Here is a 22,223-nt window from a genome sequence, read left to right as displayed (position 1 = left end):
CCAGGCCTCCCCTGCCAGGACCCGCCGGCCCGGAAACGCTTGCTGTCACAAAGGGGGGACCACGTGGGCGCCGACTGCCCCAGCGGCGGTCGCGGGAGCTAGGGTCTTCTGGAGAACCGCCTACCATCTGCCCGCCCGACGCCTCCTCCCGGGCCGCCGGCCTGTCCAGCAGCGGCTGGCGCCCGATTTCGAGGGGGATTCCCGACTCAGTCTGACCACCTCCCTCCAGTACGTACACGCGACCCGAACCTGCGTCCTACCGGACGCGGACCGGCTCCAGCGAAATTCCCACACTCCTGAGGCCGGGCGATCGTGCCCGCCCCATCTCCTCAATTCCAGGCGCTTTCCATTGTCACTCTTCTACTTAGAGCCAGGCCCGTAGGCTTTTGAAACCTCGTCAGACTCCTGCGACAGAGGAACTCCCTTATGGGGTTCCCTCTCTTCAAATATGGGACTTTCAGGATTCCTCAGTCTTCCATCTCTTCTCCTTAGGTTTCTCCAACTCGTCCGGACCCTCACATAACCATGTCCATCCTCTACGTCTCCCCTCACCCAGATGCCTTCCCCAGCCTTCGAGCCCTCATAGCCGCTCGCTATGGGGAGGCTGGGGAGGGTCCTGGATGGGGAGGAGCCCACCCGCGCATCTGTCTCCAGCCGCCTCCCACCAGCCGCACTCCTTTTCCCCCACCCCGCCTGCCCGCCTTGGAGCAAGGTCCGGGTGGACTCTGGGTTTGGGGAGCCACAGCTGTGGCCCAGCTGTTGTGGCCAGCAGGCCTGGGGGGACCTGGGGGTAGCCGGGCAGCTGTCCTTGTCCAACAATGGGTCAGTTATGCTGATACAGAGCTGATACCAGCTGCATGTGGGGCAACGCTGCCAGCGCTGGGACTCCGAAGTCCAGCTCAAGACCCCCAGGTGAGTGGGAGGAGAGATGAGGGAAGGGGAAAATTCTGGGGAAGGAAGGATTGGTGGTGTAGTAACCTTGGGCACTTTTTTTTTTTTTTTTTTAATTCTCTGAGCCTTGTCTGCATATGTCTATGAAAATGCAAGTTGATGTAATTTGTGTCTCACTGATGTAATGAGGTTAAAAGATGTGTGCGAAGTGCAGCCTTAGTGCCTGGCATTTTAGTTTCCTAATAAAAGTTGGATGGAAAAAAAGTTTGATGAGTCTGAAACTGATGAGGATAAAAGTTACTTTGAATTGTAGGGAAAACCTGGGTGAGGGAAAGATGACAGTTGCTGGGAGGAGATAAAGGAGGAATGAAATGAGGAAAGGAAGTGAGGGAGAAGAGAGATAATCCCACCAGATTGCACCTAAATCCTTCCACTGTAGGGCTGTGTCTTAGTATACTTAAAACTGCCTCCTGCAGAGTATTGAGCACATGGTAGACACTCAGTGTTTCTCCAATGAATGAATGAATGTGATGTGGACCCTGGCTTGTTCCTTCCTATCCTGATCACCCTATCTAAAATAGAGTCTCTCTGTCCTGCAAAACCCTGTTATTTTCAGCCTGCTTATTTGCTGATAGGAATTAAGAAAAAAAAAAAAGGGTAACACATTATATATTTGCTAATTTATCCTTCTCTCAATAGAATATGTTTGTTGATCCCCTGGGACTTGGCAATTGCTAGGGATCAAACCCAGGGCCTAGTGCATGTCAAGCATGTGTTTTATCCACAGCCAGAAATATTTTTCTCATGACCACTTGAGTGAAAATGTACTGGTCTCAGGTGGTGATTTGCGGGAGTAGAGGGAGGCCAAATGGATCAGGTTGGGGTGGGCGATAAGGTGGGATTAAAGTGAGCTAAGTTCTATCTCACATCCTTTCCCCTTCCTGCAGGCTGCACTGGGGGCCCTGGGCAAGGCCCTGAGCCCCTTGGAGGAGTGGCTTCGGCTGCACACCTACCTGGCTGGGGATGCTCCCACTCTGGCCGACCTGGCAGCTGTGACTGCTTTGCTACTACCCTTCCGATATGTGAGTCATTGGGGCCTAGGGAGGAATAACATTATTTCTCTCAGACTTCATTATAGTGTGATGAAAGACAGTCATTTCTTTTTCCTCTCAGGTCCTGGACCCCTCTGCCCGCCGGATCTGGGGTAATGTGACTCGATGGTTTATCACATGTATTCGGCAGCCAGAATTCCGGGCTGTGCTAGGAGATGTAGTTCTGTATGCGGGGACCAGGTCTCTCTCTCAACAGCCAGGTGAGCAGAGGGAAGGGCTGTGAATATATGCTCCTCTGGGGCTTTCCATGGAACTTATTTGCTTTTTTCTGTTAGGAATAACTAAATCACTGGATTAGGGGCCTGTTAGCAGGCAGGGGTGGGCGGGATATGGTGGAACGTCAGTGCAAGGGAGCATTTATGCAATTGAAGTAGTTCTTCTGAAACACAGTAGCACTGTTCACAGAGGATCCAGGTTCACTTCTGAATTTCTGTGCTTCTCTCCAGGACCTGAGAGAGACCCTGCACCCCCAAAGACAGCTGCTCAACTCAAGAAAGAGGCAAAGAAGCGGGAAAAGTTAGAGAAATTCCAGCAGAAGCAGAAGATCCAACAGCAGCAGCCACCCCCAGGGGAGGTGAGAGGCTAAGGGTGGAGCTAGAAGAAGGGTTTGTGCTATGGTGGGTGGCTGATGTCTGGGCCTCTATCTTTTCTCTCCCAAGCAGAAGAAACCAAAAGCAGAGAAAAAGGAGAAACGGGATCCTGGGGTCATTACTTATGACCTCCCAACCCCACCTGGGGAAAAGAAAGGTACCAGGAGAGGGAAGGGGAGGAGACCCCCACATACCCCCCAACTGAAAAGGATTCTTCCTGGTTTTTACTCCTTTTTCACTGTCCTGGCACTTTGCACTTTGCTTGGTAAGGGTTTTCAGGGAATGCTGATGCCTGTTCTGTGATGTGTCCTGCTCCATCTGTGCTGGCCCATTCCTCCCTGGCCATTCTTTGAGCCCCCACATCCTTTCCCCAGATGTCAATGCCAATATGCCAGATTCCTACAGTCCTCAGTATGTGGAGGCTGCCTGGTATCCTTGGTGGGAGAAACAGGGCTTCTTCAAGCCAGAGTACGGGGTGAGTGGGCGCTGCTGCCCAGACCCCTGAGCGGGATGGGGAAGGGAAGGGCTAAAGGATTCATTGCCTGGGAGGGAGCCAGGTGAGGTGACTTAAAGCCTTAGCACATGCCCATCTTTTCCACTGTCAGCGTCCTAGCGTGTCAACACCAAATTCCCGAGGGGTCTTCATGATGTGCATCCCACCCCCCAATGTGACAGGCTCCCTGCATCTGGGCCATGCACTCACCAACGCCATCCAGGATTCCCTGACTCGATGGTGAGCTCCTGGCTATACCTCCAGATGGTTCCTTCTGCCCTCCCTGCCTTTCTTCACTTCTCACACTTTTCCCTCTGGCATCTCATGTTGGCGCTAATCTGTCCCCCAGTGTCATTATACTTCTCTGTCCTTGTCACTTCCATCTGATCATTTAGCATCCTAGTCAAGTAATCCCATCTTGCACCTCATTTACAGGTTCCTTCCTATCCCCTTTTTTTTTTGGACCAGGACATGTTAGGAATTTGCATGGGGAGGGGGAAGTTTATTTGTTTTGGTACAGGGAATTGAATCCAGGGGCTATTTACCACTGAGCTACATCCTCAGTCCTTTTTATTTTATTTGTTTATTCCTTTTTTTGAACCCAGGAGTGTTTAACCACTGAACCACAGCCCCAGCCTTTTTAATTTTTTATTTTGTGACAGGGTCTCACTAAAATGCTTAATAAGTTGCTGAGGCTGGCTTTGAACTTATGATCCTCCAGCCTCAGCCTCTCAAGCCACTGGGATTACAGGTGTGCACCACTGCACACAACTTTATTTTCTTATTTTGAGACAGGGTCTTACTTAGTTATTGAGGACCTTACTAAATTGCTGAGTCAAAATTACAATCCTTCTGCCTCAGCCTCCCAAATTAGTGGGATTATAGGCATGTGCCACTGTGCCCAATTCCTAGCCATTTCTTTTAAGACAAGGTCTCACCATGTTGCCTAGGCTGGCCTTGAACTTATGGTCCTCGTGCCTCAGCTTCCTATGCAGCTGGGAGTATAGGCATGTGCCACCATATTTGGCTACTTCTGTCTTTTAATAGAAAGGGTGCACATAAAACATGTCATTATAAAATGTTTTTCTTACACTTAACAATTTCTCTTAGAAATCTTTTTTTTTTTTGGTACCAGGGATTGAACTCAGGGGTACTTAACCACTGAGCCACATCCCCAGCCCAGTTTTTTTGTATTTTATTAAAGACAGTGTCTCACTGAGTTGCTTAGTGCTTCATTGTTGCTGAGGCTGGCTTTGAACTTGTGATCCTCCCTGTCTCAGCCTCCCAAACTGCTGGGATTACAGGCGTGCTCCACCACATCCGGCTCTTGGAAATCTTTTCTTGTCCCATTCTTGTTTTTTTTTTTTTTTTGGTACTAAGGATTGAACCCAAGGGTACTTAACCATTGAGCCATATCCCCAGTCCTTTTTTATATTTTATTTAGAAAGAGGGTCTTGCTGAGTTGCCAAGTGCCTCGCTAAATTGCTGAGGCTGGCTTTGAACTCCTGTCTCAGCCCAAATTGCTGGGATTACAGGTGTGCATCACCGCACCTGGCTAGTCCCATTCTATTTAATTCCTCTATAGTATTCCATAGTTTGGGTGTACTATAGTGGAATCACTTTTTTATTGATGATTATTCCTAGTTTTCATCTGATGAAAACCTTGCTCAATATGCTTGGCATGTGCTCTACCACTGAGTTAGATGCCCATTCCTGTTTTATTATATTGAATTATTTGATATGTGTAGAACTTGAATATTGGAAAGTAGGCAGGGCTGGGGTTGTGGCTCAGCGGCAGAGTGCTCGCCTAGCACATGTGAGGCCCTGGGTTTGATCCTCAGCACCACATAAAAATAAATAAAATAGAAGTATTGTGTCCAACCAAAAAAATAAATATTTTACAAAAAAAAAAAAAAAGAAGAAGAAGAAGAAAGTAGGCACACTTTTTTCAAATAATTGGCTTATTGGCCTAAATAAGTTTATTAAATAATTTATTCTTATCCTGCGGATGTGAAATGCTACCTTTCACAAATGCTGAGTTTGCTTGGATCTGTTTCCTGACACTGTTTTTTTACCCCAAATCTATCATTTTGTTTCTATGTGGTAACTTACTTTCATAATCATACCTTTCTCATGTCTTGCTGTCTAGTTGGGCAAGAGCCTCCTCTTGGGTTCTTTTTCCAGATTGCCTTCACTATTCTTTCCAGTCTTGAGAATTAGGGTGTTTCCAGCTCTACCTTGCTTCTTTCCCAAGCATCCCCCAACTCCCTGCCTGGAAGCCTTTTCTTCATTTGGTGCCAGCCCAGCTCATCCTTTGACCCTCATGCCCTCCCCACAGGCACCGCATGCGCGGGGAGACCACCCTGTGGAACCCAGGCTGTGACCACGCAGGCATTGCCACCCAGGTGGTGGTGGAGAAGAAACTGTGGCGGGAGCGGGGACTGAGCCGACACCAGCTGGGCCGAGAGGCCTTTCTGCAGGAGGTCTGGAAGTGGAAGGAAGAGTGAGTATGCAGCATCCCCATGGGAATCACAGCCCTGCTTCCCTCTCCCCTCCCTGCCCAGAAAAGACCTCTGTTACCTGGGATCCTTGGCTGCAGGTTCAAATCCTTTCACCGAAACAGAGGGTCATTTGGCTCCAGGACCCAGATCAGTTTCAGAAGGATGAGTGATCCCATGCTGCTCCATCTGCCACCCATGTCTCCCTCCAGTCCATGCCTGAGTGTTGATCCCTGCCTATCTGTTTACTTCTAGGAAAGGTGACCGGATTTACCATCAGTTGAAGAAACTTGGCAGCTCCTTGGACTGGGATCGAGCCTGTTTCACCATGGACCCTGTGCGCAGGAGGGGTCTCAGGACTGGGGTGGGAGTGGGCAGCTCCCCAGGGTAGGGCACTCATAGAAGAGAGCACACATTGCATCCTTCTCCCAGGAAGTGAGCCCAGTCCTAGGATACCACTGAGGCCTCAGCTACAAATGCCACTTTCTAGCCCCCCTCACAGCCCTTCTTATTCTCTGTTCTTATCCTGGAACTCCATGGATAAATTTGGCCTCCTTATTTGGCCTCCTTCTCCCATGGATCCTGAACTCCTGATGTGCTTTGCACCAGCACCTGATCCCCATCCAAGTGGCTCCCTTGCCATTTCCAACATCACCAGGCTTGTTGCCTGCTGTTGTGTTCAATAGTCCTGTTTCTCTCTCAAGAACTACTTTTCTCTTCAAGGGGTCCTGGCTGATGGGACTCTGGACAAGCCAGATCCTGCTGCCTTGGATGTGTGCCTAACCTTCGGACTCATGATCCAACTTTTTTTTTTTAGAGAGGGAGAGAGAATTTTTTAATATTTATTTTTTAGTTCTCGGCAGACACAACATCTTTGTTTGTATGTGGTGCTGAGGATCGAACCCGGGCCGCACGCATGCCAGGCGAGCGCACTACCGCTTGAGCCACATCCCCAGCCCCATGATCCAACTTTCTGACTTACCCTTGCTTCACCCCAGAAATTGTCAGCAGCTGTGACAGAGGCTTTTGTCCGACTTCATGAGGAAGGTGTCATCTACCGCAGTACCCGCCTCGTCAACTGGTCCTGTACCCTCAACTCTGCCATCTCTGACATTGAGGTACACCCACATCCCTTCAGCCTGTCTCCCATCAGCAGTACAGCCCCAGCCCCATCCCCTAGGCCAAATCTCTAACTACCCTTCTTGCAGGTGGATAAGAAGGAGCTGACAGGCCGCACCCTGCTCTCTGTTCCTGGTTATAAGGAAAAAGTGGAGTTTGGGGTCCTCATCTCCTTTGCCTACAAGGTCCAAGGCTCAGGTGAGAGCCAAGGACACTAGGATTCTGGGCCAGTTGAGTAGGGGGGCAAGAAGGGGCCAGGGTTGAGACCATAAAGCCTCTGTCACCACAGACAGCGATGAAGAGGTGGTGGTGGCAACAACTCGGATTGAGACTATGCTGGGAGATGTGGCTGTAGCTGTGCACCCCAAAGATCCCAGATACCAGGTGGGATGAAAGCACTGCCTGTAATCGGGGGAGAAGAATTCTGGGGTAAAAGGGATTCCCATGCTTATGGGTGTGGGGGGTAGGGATTAATGCTTATGACTGACAACCAGGGAAATTAAGTTAAAACCTCATCTTCTGGCTCCTTTTCCAACCCTGAAGATGGAGCCATCATTGAACATTTTGGGGGAGTTTGGATCAGTTAAGGACCTGGGTAGGAGAGACTCAGGTCTAGCCCTTGTACATTTTGACATTTTCCTCTGTCCCAAGCACCTTAAGGGAAAGAGCGTGATCCATCCATTTCTGTCTCGGAGCCTTCCTATTGTCTTTGATGATTTTGTGGACATGGAATTTGGCACAGGTAAGCAAAGGGCTGGTCCTGTGGGAAGAGGAAAAGACTGGAGCCCCACAAGGCTCTCTCAACCACCTTCATCTTTCTTGGAAAAAAAAGAAAACTATCTAATCAAAGAGGCAGGACTTGGGTTCTCTCAGTAGACCATATTAGGGAGCAGGGGCTAGGGTGATCTGAGAGCCACATCCCTCAACACAAGGGATGAATGTGGGAAGAAACTCCACAGAGTCCCTTGGGACCCTGGCCCTTCTCTTATACTTCAGGTGCGGTGAAAATCACCCCTGCACATGACCAGAATGACTATGAGGTTGGGCAGCGTCATGGGCTGGAGGCCATCAGTATCATGGATTCCCATGGGGCTTTTGTCAATGTACCCCCACCTTTCCTGGTGAGGCTGCCTGGGGTGTGGTGTCCCTGGTTGAGGGAAGTTGGGGAATGCCTAGGCATCACCATGATGAGGCCTTTTTCCTACTCAGGGCCTGCCCAGATTTGAGGCCAGGAAGGCAGTTCTGGCAGCACTGAAAGAGCAAGGACTGTTTCGTGGCATTGAGGACAACCCCATGGTGGTGCCACTTTGCAAGTGAGGGTGGGGACCAGGTATGGTGGGAAGTGGGGAGCTCCTTCAGGTGCTCACTGCTTGGCCTCCTCACCTCTCTTGCACTCCCAGCCGTTCCAAGGATGTAGTGGAGCCTCTGCTAAGGCCACAGTGGTATGTGCGCTGCGGGGAGATGGCCCAGGCTGCCAGTGCTGCTGTGACCCGGGGAGACCTCCGCATTCTGCCTGAGACCCATCAACGAACGTGGCATTCCTGGATGGACAATATCCGGTGTGTAGGGCCCCTCAGTGTGAGGTAGCTGGCTGAGGAACATGGGAAGGGACACTTGCAGGCCTCCCTGACACTTTCCCCACTACTGGCCATTTGCAGGGACTGGTGCATTTCCCGGCAATTGTGGTGGGGCCATCGCATCCCAGCCTACTTCATCACTGTCAATGACCCAGCGGTACCTCCTGGGGAGGTAAGGATGGGCCAGAGCTAGGTGCCTGGGGAACTGGGTTTGTTGGGCCCTGGGTTGGGGAGTGGTTGGGGCAAGGCAGAAACACCCCATGGGAACTCATTCCGCCTTTGGCAGGACCCCGATGGGCGGTACTGGGTGAGTGGACGCAGTGAGGAGGAGGCCCGAGAAAAAGCAGCCAAGGAGTTTGGAGTGTCATCTGATAAGATTAGCCTCCAGCAAGGCAAGAAGGGGCCTTAGGGGTGAGTTGGCAGAGCTGGAGCTCTGACCCTTAGGTCCATTTCCTCTGACCTCTGACGTTTGGCTTCCCTCAGATGAGGATGTATTGGACACCTGGTTCTCTTCCGGCCTCTTCCCCTTCTCCATCTTGGGCTGGCCCAACCAGGTGTGTTCCTGGGGCTAGACTAGGGTGGGTTGTGGTCTTGAAAGAGAGGGTACTTGACTCTCGTTCACACCTTGGTCTGCCCACAGTCAGAAGATTTGAGTGTGTTCTACCCAGGGACTCTGCTGGAGACGGGTCACGACATCCTCTTCTTCTGGGTGGCTCGAATGGTCATGCTTGGCCTGAAACTTACCGGCAGGCTGCCTTTCAGAGAGGTGTGAAGATGGCCAAGACCCTCCCACTTTCCTCCCTCCTCTCCTGCCCCTTTATGCTGCAGCTCAGGCTCAGCCCAGACAGCTGTGGATGGGCCTGGTCCCAATGGGTGGGGTCGAAATCCAGCCTGGGCTCCACTTAGTGATTTCTGTGCTTTGGCTTAGGGCTTTCTCTTTCCAGAGGAGAATGAGCTTCTACTGATTTATTTGCTGAATGAGCTGATGGGGATAACTCAGTGGGATCTAAGGTGGGGCAGACCCTGGTAGGGGGCATTGATGCTATGAGAGGGACTGAACCTCACTGTTCTTCCTGCCTCCTGCCTGTCAGGTCTACCTCCATGCCATTGTGCGTGATGCTCATGGACGAAAGATGAGCAAGTCTCTAGGCAATGTCATTGACCCCCTGGATGTCATCCACGGAGTCTCCCTGCAGGTAGGACTGGGTCTTGGACCATTGGGAATAATTAGCTCTGGGGCCGTGGCCACAGCTATCTAACTATTTCTCCTCCATTGTCAGGGCCTCCATGACCAATTACTGAACAGCAACCTGGACCCTAGTGAGGTGGAGAAGGCCAAGGAAGGGCAGGTACAGAAGGCAGGGCCCTGGGGTGGAGCCTGAGTAGAATGTGGGCAGGGCTGACAGGAGGCTCCTCCATCTGCCTCCTCCTACAGAAGGCAGACTTTCCCATGGGGATTCCTGAGTGTGGCACTGATGCTCTCCGGTTTGGACTCTGCGCTTACACATCCCAGGGTATGGCCTTCATGCCTCCTTCCCAGAGGCCCACTCTCTCCTCTGCCCTGGGCTTCTGGAGAGCCTGGGCCAAGAAGGAGAATGGTGAGGACTCTCATTTTATCCCTCACCTAGGTCGTGACATCAACCTTGATGTGAACCGAATATTGGGTTACCGCCACTTCTGCAACAAGCTCTGGAATGCCACCAAGTTTGCTCTCCGAGGCCTTGGGAAGGGTTTTGTGCCCTCACCTACCTCCAAGGTGAGGGCCTGATGGGCAGTGAATACGCACCCACATAGACTATGCCCCTTTCCCTCAGCTATCAAGCATAGTTGTGCGAGGATTGCAGCTGTAGGATCAGGAACCCAAGCCCCAGTCCCTGAGGGTCCTCTATGTAGCTAGGGAACAGAGACAGACAGATAGTAACAGGTATTAGGGTCATCCCTGAGGTGGCTGGAAACCTGTTTGTTTTTCCCAGACACTGGGCACATGCTCAGTTACTTCTGGAATGGAGACTTACCATGATTCCTACCATTGTGGGGTTCAGGCTCCTCCCTCCATATGGTGGCTTGCTGGCTGATATACCCCTTTCCCTCAAGCCTGGAGGCCACGAGAGCCTGGTAGACCGCTGGATCCGCAGTCGGCTGGCTGAGGCTGTGAGGCTCAGCAATGAAGGTTTCCAGGCCTATGATTTCCCAGCTGTCACCACCACCCAGTATAGCTTCTGGCTCTATGAGCTCTGTGATGTCTACTTGGTAAGAAGAAACTGAAGTGGGGTAGGGCATGGGGGTTGCTGAGCTCTGGGCCCAGCTCTGTCACTGGTTGGTTGTGAGATCTAAGCCAACCCATTCCTTTGCCAGTCCTTATAGTCACGTGAGGGCTTGAGGCTCGATCTCCAATCTGAGCTTTGTACCTCCCTATCCCCTAGGAGTGCCTAAAACCTGTCCTGAATGGAGTGGACCAGGTGGCAGCTGAATGTGCCCGCCAGACCCTTTACACCTGCCTAGATGTTGGCCTGCGGCTGCTCTCACCCTTCATGCCCTTTGTGACAGAGGAACTCTACCAGAGGCTGCCCCGGCGGACCCCACAAGCTCCAGCTAGTCTTTGTGTTACCCCCTACCCAGAGCCTGCAGAGGTATGGGGTATGGTCTGGAGGGGACTCGGGCTCACTCCCAGGCCTCCCTCACCTCCTCCTCCATCCCACAGTGCTCCTGGAAAGACCCTGAGGCAGAAGCTGCCCTTGAGCTGGCGCTAAGCATCACCCGAGTTGTGCGCTCCCTGCGTGCAGATTACAACCTAACCCGGATCCGGCCCGACTGTGAGCCTCAGGCCCTTATGTCTACCTTGCCCCACTGTCCCCAGCCCACTCTAGGAAACCAGTGTCCAGCTGTGGCTGTCTAGTCTCCTGTCTCCTCGTGGCCAGATCTCACCTTCCTTTCTCCCTTGTAGGTTTCCTGGAAGTGGCTGATGAGGCCACAGGCACTCTTGCATCGGCAGTGTCAGGCTACGTGCAGACACTAGCCAGTGCGGGTGTGGTGGCTGTCCTGGCGTTGGGGGCTCCTGCACCACAAGGCTGCGCAGTGGCCCTGGCCTCTGACCGATGCTCAATCCACCTGCAGCTGCAGGGCCTGGTGGACCCAGCCCGGGAGCTGGGCAAGCTGCAGGCTAAGCGAAGTGAGGCCCAACGGCAGGCCCAGCGTCTGCGGGAGCGACGTTCTGCCTCGGGCTACTCTGTCAAGGTGCCCCTCGAAGTCCAGGAGGCAGACGAAGCCAAGGTTTGTGGTGTGGGTGGGCATTTCCCACACCGTCAGCTCCATCTATCCCCAGGCCCCTTGAGCAGTGACCATGCAGCCCCCTCCCTATATACATAAGAAACCGCTGTGGGTAAAGGACCCAATGCAAGGTTACATGGCAGGTTGGAGAGAGAGGCAGACTTAGAATCAGGCATCCTGTTTCCCAGTTAGACCCTGGTAATCCTATCCAGCTCCCAGAATGTAGAAACCCACATTCCACATGGGGTTGGATTTGGCACCCACGTGCAGTAAGGAGCCCCAGGTCTAGCACCTACTTCTACTTCTGTAGCTCACTGGGCTGACCTCAGAAAGTCAGGATCATCTCCTGGTGTGAAGCCCCTCTGCAGACCCTCTGCAGCTAAGATCCCTCCAGGGAACGGCAGTGGGTAAACTACATAGACCAGAGAAAAACAGTCCTGAACCTAAGAGCAAGGGTGTTGGCTGACAGGTTTATCTCACTCAACTCATTCAGCACTCTCTGAATAGGCAGCATTACCATTTGGGTTACCGCCACCGACAGGTAACATGATTTCCTGTCAGCCTGTGCTTTCCTGCCTGGGTGAGGGTGTTGAACAGGGTGTGTGGGCTCTGAATCCCTTCAACCTTGGTTACTAAGGACTATAAGAAAAGGGAAGATCTACGTGGCAGGGTCCTGGTGGAAGAGAGTGGGGAGGTGCTGGTGGGAAGACTGGAATTGGGGAGAAGGTGACAGCCAAGCACATAGTCCTGGAACTGCTCCCTGCTAGTGATTCTCACCCATCTTTCCAGCTTGAACCCCTTTGCTATCCTGGTGTTCAGGTCTTCTCCTTGGGCCTGGGTCCTCACCTCTTCCCCTCATTCCATCTCTAGCTCCAACAGACAGAGGCAGAGCTCAGGAAGATGGATGAGGCCATCACCCTATTCCAGAAGATGCTGTGACACCCAACTTCAATCCTCACAGCCCACCATGGGATGGCAGCAATAAAATATTTTGCCACAAACTCATCTCTTATCTGTGAATGTGGTGGGGGTGGGAGTGGGTGCAGAGGGCTGGGTTCCTAAGGCCTCAAAAACTGCTGGTGTAGCTGCAGGCTGGGATCCAGGCAGGTCCTGGTGGGCAGAAGGGTGCATCTGGGTCTGTCCTTGGCACCTCGCCAGGCCTGAGTCATGCTGCTTGCTCCCTTCCTCCTTCCCAGCTCTTCTCACCTCCGCACTGCAGCTGGAGAAAGCCAGCACTGGTGCCGCCCTGCTGCCGGCCTCTGCTTGTGGCCCTGGGCAGGTCATGAGTAGAGGGCCAGGGGCTGTCTGTCCTGCCCCCTGGCTCCTGGGGCCTCCTTCCCCCTCCACAGAGGCCTGGTTAATTATAACTCTGACCTAAGTGCCCTGTGACGCCACACCCAAGCTAGTCCTGCTCAGGAGACCCAGCAACCAGGTAGGGGAGAGGCCTGAGAGGAGATTCTGATTTCTTATGCATGGGGGTGTTCCTGGGGCAGGGCTGGGAACTTGGCTGGGACTGTGAGAGAACCTGGGGAAGGAGCTTTGGACCCCATTCCTTTCAGATCTATGGGTTTGATAAGGCCCTCAGGCTATCTGGGTGACAGTGGGGAAGCCAGCCTGGAGCAAATGAGGCATTTAGCCAAAATGAAAGGAGGTGATTAAAGCAGGTGCCCGTGGAGACAAATAAACAAAACAGAACAATCAGATTTGCTGTTTCCTCCTCCCTTGAGAGCCTTCTGTCCCCTAGGTCCATGTTTCAGCCATGCTCTCTGCAGAGGTGCCCCTGTCCCACTTGGGCCCCTCAGTGCTGCTTCTGCTACAACTGCTGCTGCCCCCCACTTCGGCCTTTTTTCCTAACATCTGGAGCCTCCTGGCTGCCCCTGGCTCCATCACCCACCAGGACCTGACTGAGGAGGCTGCACTCAATGTCACCCTGCAGCTCTTCCTGGAGCAGCCGCCACCCAACCAGCCCCCACTTCGTCTAGAGGACTACTTGGTAAGCATCCCCAGGGCCCCTCACATTCCTGCTAGATTCCCCAGTTCTCTGGGACTTCTGCTCCCTGAGGACCTTGGTCACAAGAGAAGGGACACTGTTCATTCCCCACTCCACCTGTTCACCTCCCCATTCCACCTCCTTGCAGCAACAATACCTAGTAGTCCTGGTCCTGAAGTTGGGAATCCCCCCTCAGGGAGGTCCAAGGCTACCCACTTTCTCCTCAGGCCCAGTGCTCTCTAATCCACCTATACCAGCCTTGAGCGACAGTGCTGACAATGTGGTCAATAATCCAATCCTAGGGGCTTCCCTGGAGCCCCTGTCCCCTACCACTTTCACCAGGGCCGAACCCTTCTTGCTGACGACCTCTTTGCCGCTTACTTTGGACCTGGGTTTCCTTCCCGGCGGTTCCGAGCAGCCTTAGGCGAGGTGTCCCGTGCCAATGCAGCCCAGGACTTCCTGCCAACTTCCAGGAATGACCCTGACTTGCACTTTGATGCTGAGCATCTGAGTCAGGGACGCACCCGCTTGATGGGGGCTTTGCAGGAGACATTGGTGGCAGCCAGAGCCGTTGACCACACACTGGCCCGCCAACGCCTTGGGGCTGCGCTTCATGCCTTGCAGGTGAGACAGAGTGGGGGGAATGGCCAGAGGGGTCTTTAGTTTTCCTTTCCTGGTGGACCCTGACCTTAAACATGCCTTGTCTTTCCTTACTCTAGAGGGGTGGGGCACTGTTTGCCAGCACCTGAGGCTCTTTCCTACTTTCCAAACCAGTAGTGTTTCCTGGGGGGCCACTATGGCTGGAGAAAAGGGAGGGAGAGGATAGTAACAAGTGGGAGAGGTGAGGGAGGGCAGCTTATCTGTGTGCAGGACCCAGTGGGCCACTGAGAAGCCTTTGGCTTAGACCCCCAAGATGGGAAGATGGGTGGCCCTCCTCCTCCAAAGCTCTGTTCTGGAGAGAAGAACAGTGGAGGGTGTCTCACAGAAATAGTGGGGTGGGAGGAGACTTTCTGGATGGGAATTTGAAGGAGTGGCATGTTAGAGCTGGATTTCATGACAAGATCAGACCAGTGCTTTGTTCCCTATCTTTTTTCCCCGGGGACCAGGATTTCTACAGTCACAGCAACTGGGTAGAACTGGGGGAGCAGCAGCCACACCCTCACCTCCTCTGGCCACGGCAAGAGCTCTGGAGCCTGGCACAAGGTATGGCCATGACTTTGTGGTAAAGTGGGAGCTCACAGAGCCACCACCTCTCAGTCCACCCTGTGTCATGTCCTGAGGTCATATAGGATAAGATGTCATTTCATCTCTGCAAGGATTCTGAGGTCCCCTAGTTCAACTAAAGACCAGGTCAGTTAAGTGGCTTCGCCAGGGTCACATGGGAGAACAGCCAGGACCAGATCTGTAGACCTTAGACTGATCTTTCATGTGGCTTGCTCCTCCACCCCCAGTGACTCCCATGACCTCTCATAATCCCCCTCAGCCTCTCAGCTAAACTAGGACCCAGAAGCTTCCTCCTGTTCATTATAAGTTTCCTTCCTCACTATAGCTCACATAAGACAGAATCCTCATACAGTTGATTCTAACACTTCCTGAGTTTTCTAGCACAGCCCCAGTTTCAAACATCCAGTCCTGCTACCAGCCTTGAACTCCAGAATATCTAACCAGGGTCCCTTTTACCTTATTCCAACCCAGAGCAAGGACTGAAGTTGGGTGGGCAAGGATAAAGTCCTGGGGTAACTGAGGCTTGGTTCTAGCCCCTGTCTTCTTTTCCCAGTGGGCAATCCTACCTGTGCTGATTGTGAGGAGCTGAGCTGCCCCGGGAATTTGCTGGGCTTCACACTCCTCACCTCTGGCTACTTTGGAACTCATCCCCCGAAACCTCCAGGTACCAGAAAAGAAAGATTCCCAGAAGTAAAGGGAGAAAGTCATTTCCTTTGAACACTCACACAGGATTTTAGTCCTGTAGGCCTTTGCCCCATCTGCTGTGGCATTACTTCTTAGGAAAGGTTATTGGGAATGGGATGGGTGGGTGAAGGCCCACTGAAGAGGCCATGATCTTTGAGTGGGGAGCAGCTTCTTGCTCCACTTATAGGATTTTTCTTTTGCCTATGGGCAGTGTTGGGAGACTGGCTGGAGGAATCTGGGGATCTGTCATGTGATTAACCCCTCCATGTTTATTCTAGGTTTGCTTCTACAGTGCTTATGCTTTGGTAAGGGCTTAGAGGGTCACATCAAGTCTGACGTCCCCCATTTTCTTAGGAGGCAGTGGGACTTTTTTAAACCCCCACCCTCCAGATCTCTTTCCCCAACCCAGGAAAATGTAGCCATGGAGGCCATTTTGACCAGAGCAGCTCCCAGCCACCCCGGGGTGGCATCAACAAGGATAGCACATCCCCAGGATTCTCCCCCCACCACATGCTGCATCTCCAGGCTGCAAAACTGGCCCTTCTAGCCTCCATCCAGGCCTTTAGCCTCCTGAGAAGCCGCCTGGGAGACAGCTGTTTCTCCAGGTTAGTGGCCTCCTAGAGGTGGGTCCCCTGATGGGTTGGTGCTCCTGGGAGAACTGAAAAACTAGAGGCTGTGGACAAATATGCAGATCCTTCACTGTATTTTTGGCCTGCTCCCCAGGCTGCTGGACATCACCCCAGCCTCTAGCCTGAGCTTTGTCCTGGATACCACTGGCAGCATGGGTGAGGAGATCAATGCTGCCAAAATCCAAACTCGCCACATCATGGAGCAGCGGCAGGGCAGTCCCATGGAGCCTGTCCACTACATTCTGGTGCCTTTCCATGACCCAGGTAACTGGGGTCTGGCCAGGGTAGTGGAGAGAAGGAAAGTCCAGGGCAAGGGATAAAGACCTCTGATGAGGAAGTGGTCTTCATAGTAACTCTTCCTGAATGAACCTCTAATGGGATACTTATGCCACTTCTGTTTCCAAAATTGCAACATTCTACATAAGTCTAATGTACAATCCATGCTTAGGCCTTCTTTACCTTTCTTGCTAATAAGTCATTTTCAACTGTCTATTTCCTACAGACAAAGATTGGGATGAAGATGAGGGGTTGGTGGGTCTGTTCCTTTGGGAAGTATCTGAGATATCTAGTTATATTCTGTTTTTTTTTTTTTTTTCCCCCTACTGAACTAGAAGTCTGCCCATCAGGCCTGGGTCTACCAGTCTTACTGTGTTCTTGGGCTGGCCATTTAACCTCCCTTGGCCTCAATTTAATCATCCATAAAGTAGATTTCAACCATACTTTATCCTATCTAACTCCCAGGGTTAATGACCAAATAAAGTGTCTCCTGGGGGGTCTAGGTTTTTAGCTCCATAGTAGAGCACTTGTCCAGCCTGCATGAAACCCTAGGTTCAATACCATCACTTAAAAAAAAGTATTATAGATACATAACATATACATTTATGCCTCCTAAACTGAGAATTCCCTAAAGGGAAAGTTTGTCTTTTTTCCTTATAAGTCTTATAGTGACTGGCATTTAATAGGGACTTATTACATGTTTGATGAAGGTAGAATAAATGAATAAGATTTTAGCACTACATCCAGGCACTATTCTAAGATTTACAAAATCAATTCATACAGTTCGCTTAATAAGTTTGTGAGGTAAATACTATTATTTTCTCTGGCTTTTCTGATGAGGAAACTGAGGACCTAGGTTTTTTGTTTTTTTTTTTATGCAGGCACATGTATCCATTAAAGGTCCACTCAAGATCACAGGAAGTACCACCATTTTAAGGGAGTGGAGACCCACTTTCCCTGCCAGACCCTGCCCTTCTCTTCTGATGAGTATAAGAAGTCATATAGGGCTGGGGTGTGACTCAGTAGTAGAGTGCTCACCTTGCATGTGTGAAGCCCTGGGTTTGATCCCCAGCACCACATAAAAATAACTAAATTAAATAAAGGTATCATGTCCATCTACAACTAAAAAAAATTTTTTTTAAGTCATATAAATAAAAAAGAATAATCATTTTTTTTTTTTTTTTGGTACCAGTGATTAAACCCAGGGTTACTTAACCACTAAGTCACATCCCTAGCCCTTTTTTACATTTTATTTAGAATTAGAAGCAAGGTCTCACTGAGTTGCTTAGGGCATCGCGAAGTTGCTGAGGCTGGCTTTGAACTTGCAATCCTCCTGCCTCCACCTCTCTAGCCACTGGGATTACAGGTGTACGCCACTGCACCCTGCTTTCCTTTCTTTCTTTCTTACTGGGGATTGGACCCAGGGCCTCATGCATGCTAGGCAAGGAATATTGTTATTTCAATATTTGTCTACCCCAGGAGCACAGCAGGCCTCTACTGGAATGTGGGCCAGGGTAGGAATAAGGGGAGCTCTTTTCCTACTCACCTCAAAGTCCTTTCTTCCTACCCAGGGTTTGGCCCTGTCTTTACAACCAGTGATCCTCACAGCTTCTGGCAGCGACTAAATGAGATCCACGCCTTGGGGGGTGGAGATGAGCCTGAGATGTGCCTATCTGCCCTGGAGGTCTGACCCTTCCCTTTCTCTTCCCCTTCCCACTTGTCCTGCCTTTTCCAGACCCTGCCACCAGAGGGAGATAGAGCTAGAATCCTCCCCAGTCTCTTCCACTGGACCCCTTCAGAACCTAGCTCTGCTAGCCTCACTCCAAGGTTCCAGGGTCATATTCCTTTCTACTCTGTCCTCCCTGGCTCTGTCAACTCCCTGCTGCTGCAATTCTTAACACTAGCCCTTTTCCTCCCTGGCAGCTAGCCCTGCTGCACACACCTCCACTTTCAGACATCTTTGTCTTCACTGATGCCTCCCCCAAGGATGCCTTTCTCACCAACCGGGTGGAATCCCTGAGTCAGGAGCGTCGGTGCAGGGTGAGCACAGCTGGTGGGAGACCCAGTGATAGCCACCCAAGAATAGAGAGACCCTATGACAATAACCTCATAACAACAGTGACACAACACTATGGTGGTCAAACTAGCCACACCTTTAGCAATAGTCCTATCCTTAATACTGCTGAATTCATATTTGAACCAGCACAGTAAAGTATTTAAAGAACTGGAAAACTAGTTGCTAAAATTCCACCATGAAACGTGGTGGTTACAAAGGGGCAGCCAACTATTGAGGGTCAGAGGGTTGCATCATTAGGAGACTGGAAGCAGCTGGAGTATAGACAGAAAGATTTTATCACTAATCATCAATCTGGAGAAATTCTGAGCAGAAAGGATCCTTATTTATAATACCAGATGGCACTTGGACACCCCAAGCATTGGACTGTCTTCTGGCCACAGGTGACATTCCTGGTGACTGAAGACCCATCAAGGGTTCAGGGTCGAGCTCGGCGTGAGGTCCTATCCCCTGTGCGTTTTGAGCCATATGAAGCAGTGGCCCTGGCCTCAGGAGGAGAGGTGATCTTCACCAAAGACCAGCACATTCGGGACGTGGCAGCCATTGTTGGGGAGAGCATGGCTGCTCTGGTAAGTAGATGCCAGAGGGCCTGGTGCCCTCTGTTCTGGGCTGAGAAGTGTGGTGCTGCTTCTCACTTAAACTTTGTTGCCATTCATTCAGAAGTGTGGACAAGGAAGTTTCTTTCCTTCTGAGATCCATGGCTGTCTTTTTTCCACATTGCCTTTTCAGATTAGTAAACCTCCCTTCCATATGGCTTCCAGTGCCTCAGGGCTGTCACAGAAAGTCCTTCCATCTTTTTTTTTTTTTTTTTGGTGGTGCTAGAGATTGAACCCAGGGCCTTGTGCATGTGCACTCTACCAACTGAGCTGTATTCCCAGCCCAGTCCTTCTTCCATATTTTAAGGTCAAACAAGTAGTGACTGCCTCATTCTGAACTCTCACCTCCAGCTTTGTTGTTGAACATAATAACTGCCCCTCATTAGTATTCCTTCTCCTTGTGTGACTTGGTGTCTTTCTGTCTCTGCCTTTCTCTTTTGTTCCTACTCATTCCATGCCTTACTTTCTCCCCTACATTTTGGTCCTGTCCATTCCCCCAAGGTGACTCTTCCTCTGGAACCGCCTGTCATAGTGCCTGGCAAGCCACTTGTGTTCATTGTTGATGGGCTGCTCCAGAAGGTCACAGTCCGGATGCATGGGGAGATCAGCAGCTTCTGGATCAAGAACCCTGCTGGTACCTCTGTGTGTGGTTCAAGGCAGAGAGAACAATGTAGATGGAGAATGGAGAACTAGGGGGGATGTGCTAAATACAGGGCTTGTTTCATATGACAATCTATTATCCCCATCCCAGGAATATTCCAGAGCCAGGAAGAAGGTATGGGTCCTTTGGGTCATACTCACCGCTTTGGGCAGTTCTGGATGGTGACCATGACTGACCCCCCACAGGCAGGGACTTGGGAGATCCAGGTCACAGCTGAGGGCACCCCCCGGGTAAGAGTGCAAGGTAAGGAGGGAGATGTTCTTGGGAAGGGAAGGGAAGTTCTCTCAGGGCTCAGAGAACAATCTGAGGCACATTCCTCTCAGGAACCTCTCTGACTGCCTTCACCCTCCCCCAGCCCAGACCTCCCTGGACTTCCTCTTTCACTTTGGTATTCCCATGGAGGATGGACCCCACCCTGGCCTTTACCCTCTGACTCAGCCCGTTGCAGGTACATCTATTCCCTGTCTACCCCCAACTCAAGTACATTATGTGTGTAAATGTATGTGTATGTATGTGTAAGCATGTATACTTATATAAATATACATACATGTGTACACAGACATACACAGACATACATGGACACATTAAATACACATTTTTATTGAGTAAAGAGCCATAACTAAGTGTACAGCTTTGTGGATTCTGTATAATACACCATGTGACCTCCCCTTCTTTCCCTTCCTGTCTCAGGTCTCCAGACCCAGCTGCTGGTAGAAGTGACAGGGCTGGGTTCGAGAGGCAACCCTGGGGATTCTCCCCCACATTTCTCTCATGTCATCCTCAGAAGGGTTCCAGAGGGCACCAAGCTGGGTCAGGTGCCCTTGGAGCCCTTGGGACCCCCAGAGCGAGGTCTCCTCACAGCTTCACTGCCACCTACATTGCTGTCCACCCCCGGACCCTTCTCCCTGGAGCTGATTGGCCAGGATGGAGGTGGGCAGGGCCTGCACCGGATTGCCCCCCAGCCTTGCACTGTGGCCCCTGTGCTTCTGGAGGTGAGACCTCAGGGGAAGGTCCCGGCTTAGGTTGGTGAGAACTTACGGGCTTCTCCCCTGACTGGCCTCTCTCTGTAGCTCAGTGGTCCCCCAGGTTTCTTGGCCCCAGGCAGCAAGGCCCTGCTCACCCTCCGCATCACCAGCTTCTCAGTCCCTCAGGATCTTGATATTAGGATATCTGTCAACCCCAGCTTTGCATTCACCTCCAACCTCTCAAGGTGAGTCCTCTGAACCCTCCTGCTGGGTTCTGGCCCCACCTGTTGGTTCTAGGGGTGTGGCCCCACGCTCTTCATTCCAAACCCTGCCCCTGAGCCCTTCCCATTAGCCCTGAGAGTTCCCCATCCTCTTTCCTGCTCTTGGCTCACACCTAGACTCTCAGCCACTGGGAGCTTTCCTTGGGGCTTTAAGCCCCATGTTCCTAACCACTCTCAAGGGCTCATCTGGGGCTGAATGAATCCACCTGGGGGTGCCTGTGGCTGGAAGTCCCAGACTCAGCAGCCCTGGACTCCATGGTGATGGTGACTGTGACTGCCTTGGGTCGAGAAGTCAGCCTAATGCCTCCGACCCATGCCTTCCTCCGGCTCCTGGTACTGGCTCAGACCCCGCAGGTGAGGTGCTTTCACCTTCTATCTGAGGAGAAGCAGGGCAAGAGGAGGGCAGTATAGTTTTAATTTGGACAAAGCTCTAGCACACCTGACCTTCCCTTCCTCTCCTCTCAGGACCAGCTCTCTGCCTCATCTGGGCCTGTTGTCACCACCACCACTCCTGTTTTTCGTTCCTCCACTCTGGTGACTCAGGGAAGGGCTAGGGGAGGGAAGGCAGGCAGACCCTGGTGGGGTACTGTGGGAGGTGTACTACTCCTGCTAACCCTGGCCTCCTGGTGACAAAACAGCACCTAGAGGAATGAGTCTCTAGCTTTTCAACCTGCCCCACTGGTGAAACCATGAGATAGGCCTCAGGACTTTATTTCTCCCAGCTGGATGGGTGTTTTCTTTCTCTGGCCCTTGTCCCTTCTCTTTCTTTTGCACTGTTGGGGACTGAACTCATGGCCTCAGGCATGCTAGGCAAATGCTCTACCACTGAGCCCCAGCCCTTTCTATTTTTTATTTTGACAGGGTCTTGCTAAGTTGCCCAGGCTGGCCTCAAACTTGTGATCCTACTACATCAGCCTCCTAAGTAGCTAGGATTACAAGCATGGGCCACTGCATCAGGTTCCTTTTCTTAAACATCATGTTTTCAGTGGTTAGAGCACTTGCTTAGCATGGTCAAGGCCCTGGGTTCCATACCTAGCACTCCAAAAACAAAAAACACCAAGATTGGGATAGAAGGCAGTGGATTTCCTGGCAATGCACTTTCTATAACCCTTGTGGGAATGAAACCAAAGATATATATATATATATATATATTTTTTTTTTTTTTTTTTTTTTTTTTGAGAAAGTTGATCTCTATTTCTCTGTAGCATCTAGAGCATTAACTAGTCATGCTCTCCCAGGCTCAGGTAGATAGATATGTGGGGAGGAGACTAGTTTTGGAAGGAAGTAAGTGCCAGG

The 22,223-nt window shown here is 51.4% G+C and overlaps 2 protein-coding genes across 10 annotated transcripts; both read left to right on the top strand.

Moving 5' to 3' along the window:
* Positions 1–7: 7 nt before the first annotated feature.
* On the top strand, positions 8–12,548 carry Vars1 (valyl-tRNA synthetase 1). Of its 2 annotated transcripts, none has more exons than XM_015487455.2 (30): positions 8–228; positions 493–912; positions 1,839–1,973; positions 2,065–2,203; positions 2,450–2,577; positions 2,666–2,750; positions 2,968–3,068; positions 3,199–3,326; positions 5,425–5,589; positions 5,840–5,921; positions 6,583–6,702; positions 6,793–6,901; positions 6,993–7,087; positions 7,355–7,445; positions 7,700–7,824; positions 7,913–8,016; positions 8,104–8,262; positions 8,362–8,452; positions 8,567–8,672; positions 8,764–8,834; positions 8,921–9,046; positions 9,372–9,476; positions 9,561–9,629; positions 9,716–9,794; positions 9,909–10,036; positions 10,375–10,530; positions 10,704–10,910; positions 10,982–11,093; positions 11,225–11,550; positions 12,418–12,548. In XM_015487455.2, exons 2-30 carry the CDS (start codon positions 526–528, stop codon positions 12,484–12,486), a joined length of 3,798 nt encoding a protein of 1,265 aa, XP_015342941.1. In that variant the 5' UTR covers positions 8–228; positions 493–525; the 3' UTR covers positions 12,487–12,548. The 2 variants fall into 2 exon arrangements, with proteins under 2 accessions (XP_015342941.1, XP_015342940.1); XM_015487454.2 differs by having other exon boundaries at positions 2,663–2,750.
* Positions 12,549–12,690: 142 nt separating this feature from the next.
* On the top strand, positions 12,691–22,222 carry Vwa7 (von Willebrand factor A domain containing 7). 8 transcript variants are annotated; one of them, XM_015487456.2, is made up of 17 exons: positions 12,691–12,979; positions 13,292–13,540; positions 13,880–14,161; positions 14,644–14,740; positions 15,315–15,425; positions 15,855–16,050; positions 16,169–16,338; positions 17,922–18,034; positions 18,274–18,390; positions 18,808–18,993; positions 19,522–19,654; positions 19,772–19,924; positions 20,037–20,129; positions 20,372–20,673; positions 20,752–20,891; positions 21,107–21,281; positions 21,393–22,222. In XM_015487456.2, exons 2-17 carry the CDS (start codon positions 13,307–13,309, stop codon positions 21,555–21,557), a joined length of 2,667 nt encoding a protein of 888 aa, XP_015342942.1. In that variant the 5' UTR covers positions 12,691–12,979; positions 13,292–13,306; the 3' UTR covers positions 21,558–22,222. The 8 variants fall into 8 exon arrangements, 6 of the variants coding, with proteins under 6 accessions (XP_015342942.1, XP_048660985.1, XP_048660986.1 ...); XR_007348381.1 differs by lacking the exon at positions 21,393–22,222 and having other exon boundaries at positions 20,757–20,891; positions 21,107–21,242; XR_007348382.1 differs by lacking the exon at positions 21,393–22,222 and having other exon boundaries at positions 20,757–20,891; positions 21,082–21,223.
* The last annotated feature ends 1 nt before the right edge of the window (position 22,223 follows it).

This window comes from Marmota marmota, unplaced genomic scaffold (genome assembly GCF_001458135.2).
Source record: "Marmota marmota marmota unplaced genomic scaffold, marMar, whole genome shotgun sequence".
NCBI classification, from domain to species: Eukaryota; Metazoa; Chordata; class Mammalia; order Rodentia; family Sciuridae; genus Marmota; species Marmota marmota.
Note: the sequence above shows the minus strand (reverse complement) of the source record. Positions and strands in the feature narration are given on the sequence as shown.

Excerpts from the sequence above, each read along its gene's own strand:
- Vars1 (XM_015487454.2), top strand. The coding sequence starts at position 526 with ATGTCCATCCTCTACGTCTCCCCTCACCCAGATGCCTTCCCCAGCCTT. Across the intron at positions 2,204-2,449 it reads GTCTCTCTCTCAACAGCCAG|GACCTGAGAGAGACCCTGCA; the intron begins GTGAGCAGAGGG and ends GCTTCTCTCCAG. Across the intron at positions 9,477-9,560 it reads TCCACGGAGTCTCCCTGCAG|GGCCTCCATGACCAATTACT; the intron begins GTAGGACTGGGT and ends CTCCATTGTCAG.
- Vwa7 (XM_015487456.2), top strand. The coding sequence starts at position 13,307 with ATGCTCTCTGCAGAGGTGCCCCTGTCCCACTTGGGCCCCTCAGTGCTG. Across the intron at positions 18,994-19,521 it reads GGGAGAGCATGGCTGCTCTG|GTGACTCTTCCTCTGGAACC; the intron begins GTAAGTAGATGC and ends CATTCCCCCAAG. Across the intron at positions 19,655-19,771 it reads CTGGATCAAGAACCCTGCTG|GAATATTCCAGAGCCAGGAA; the intron begins GTACCTCTGTGT and ends TCCCCATCCCAG.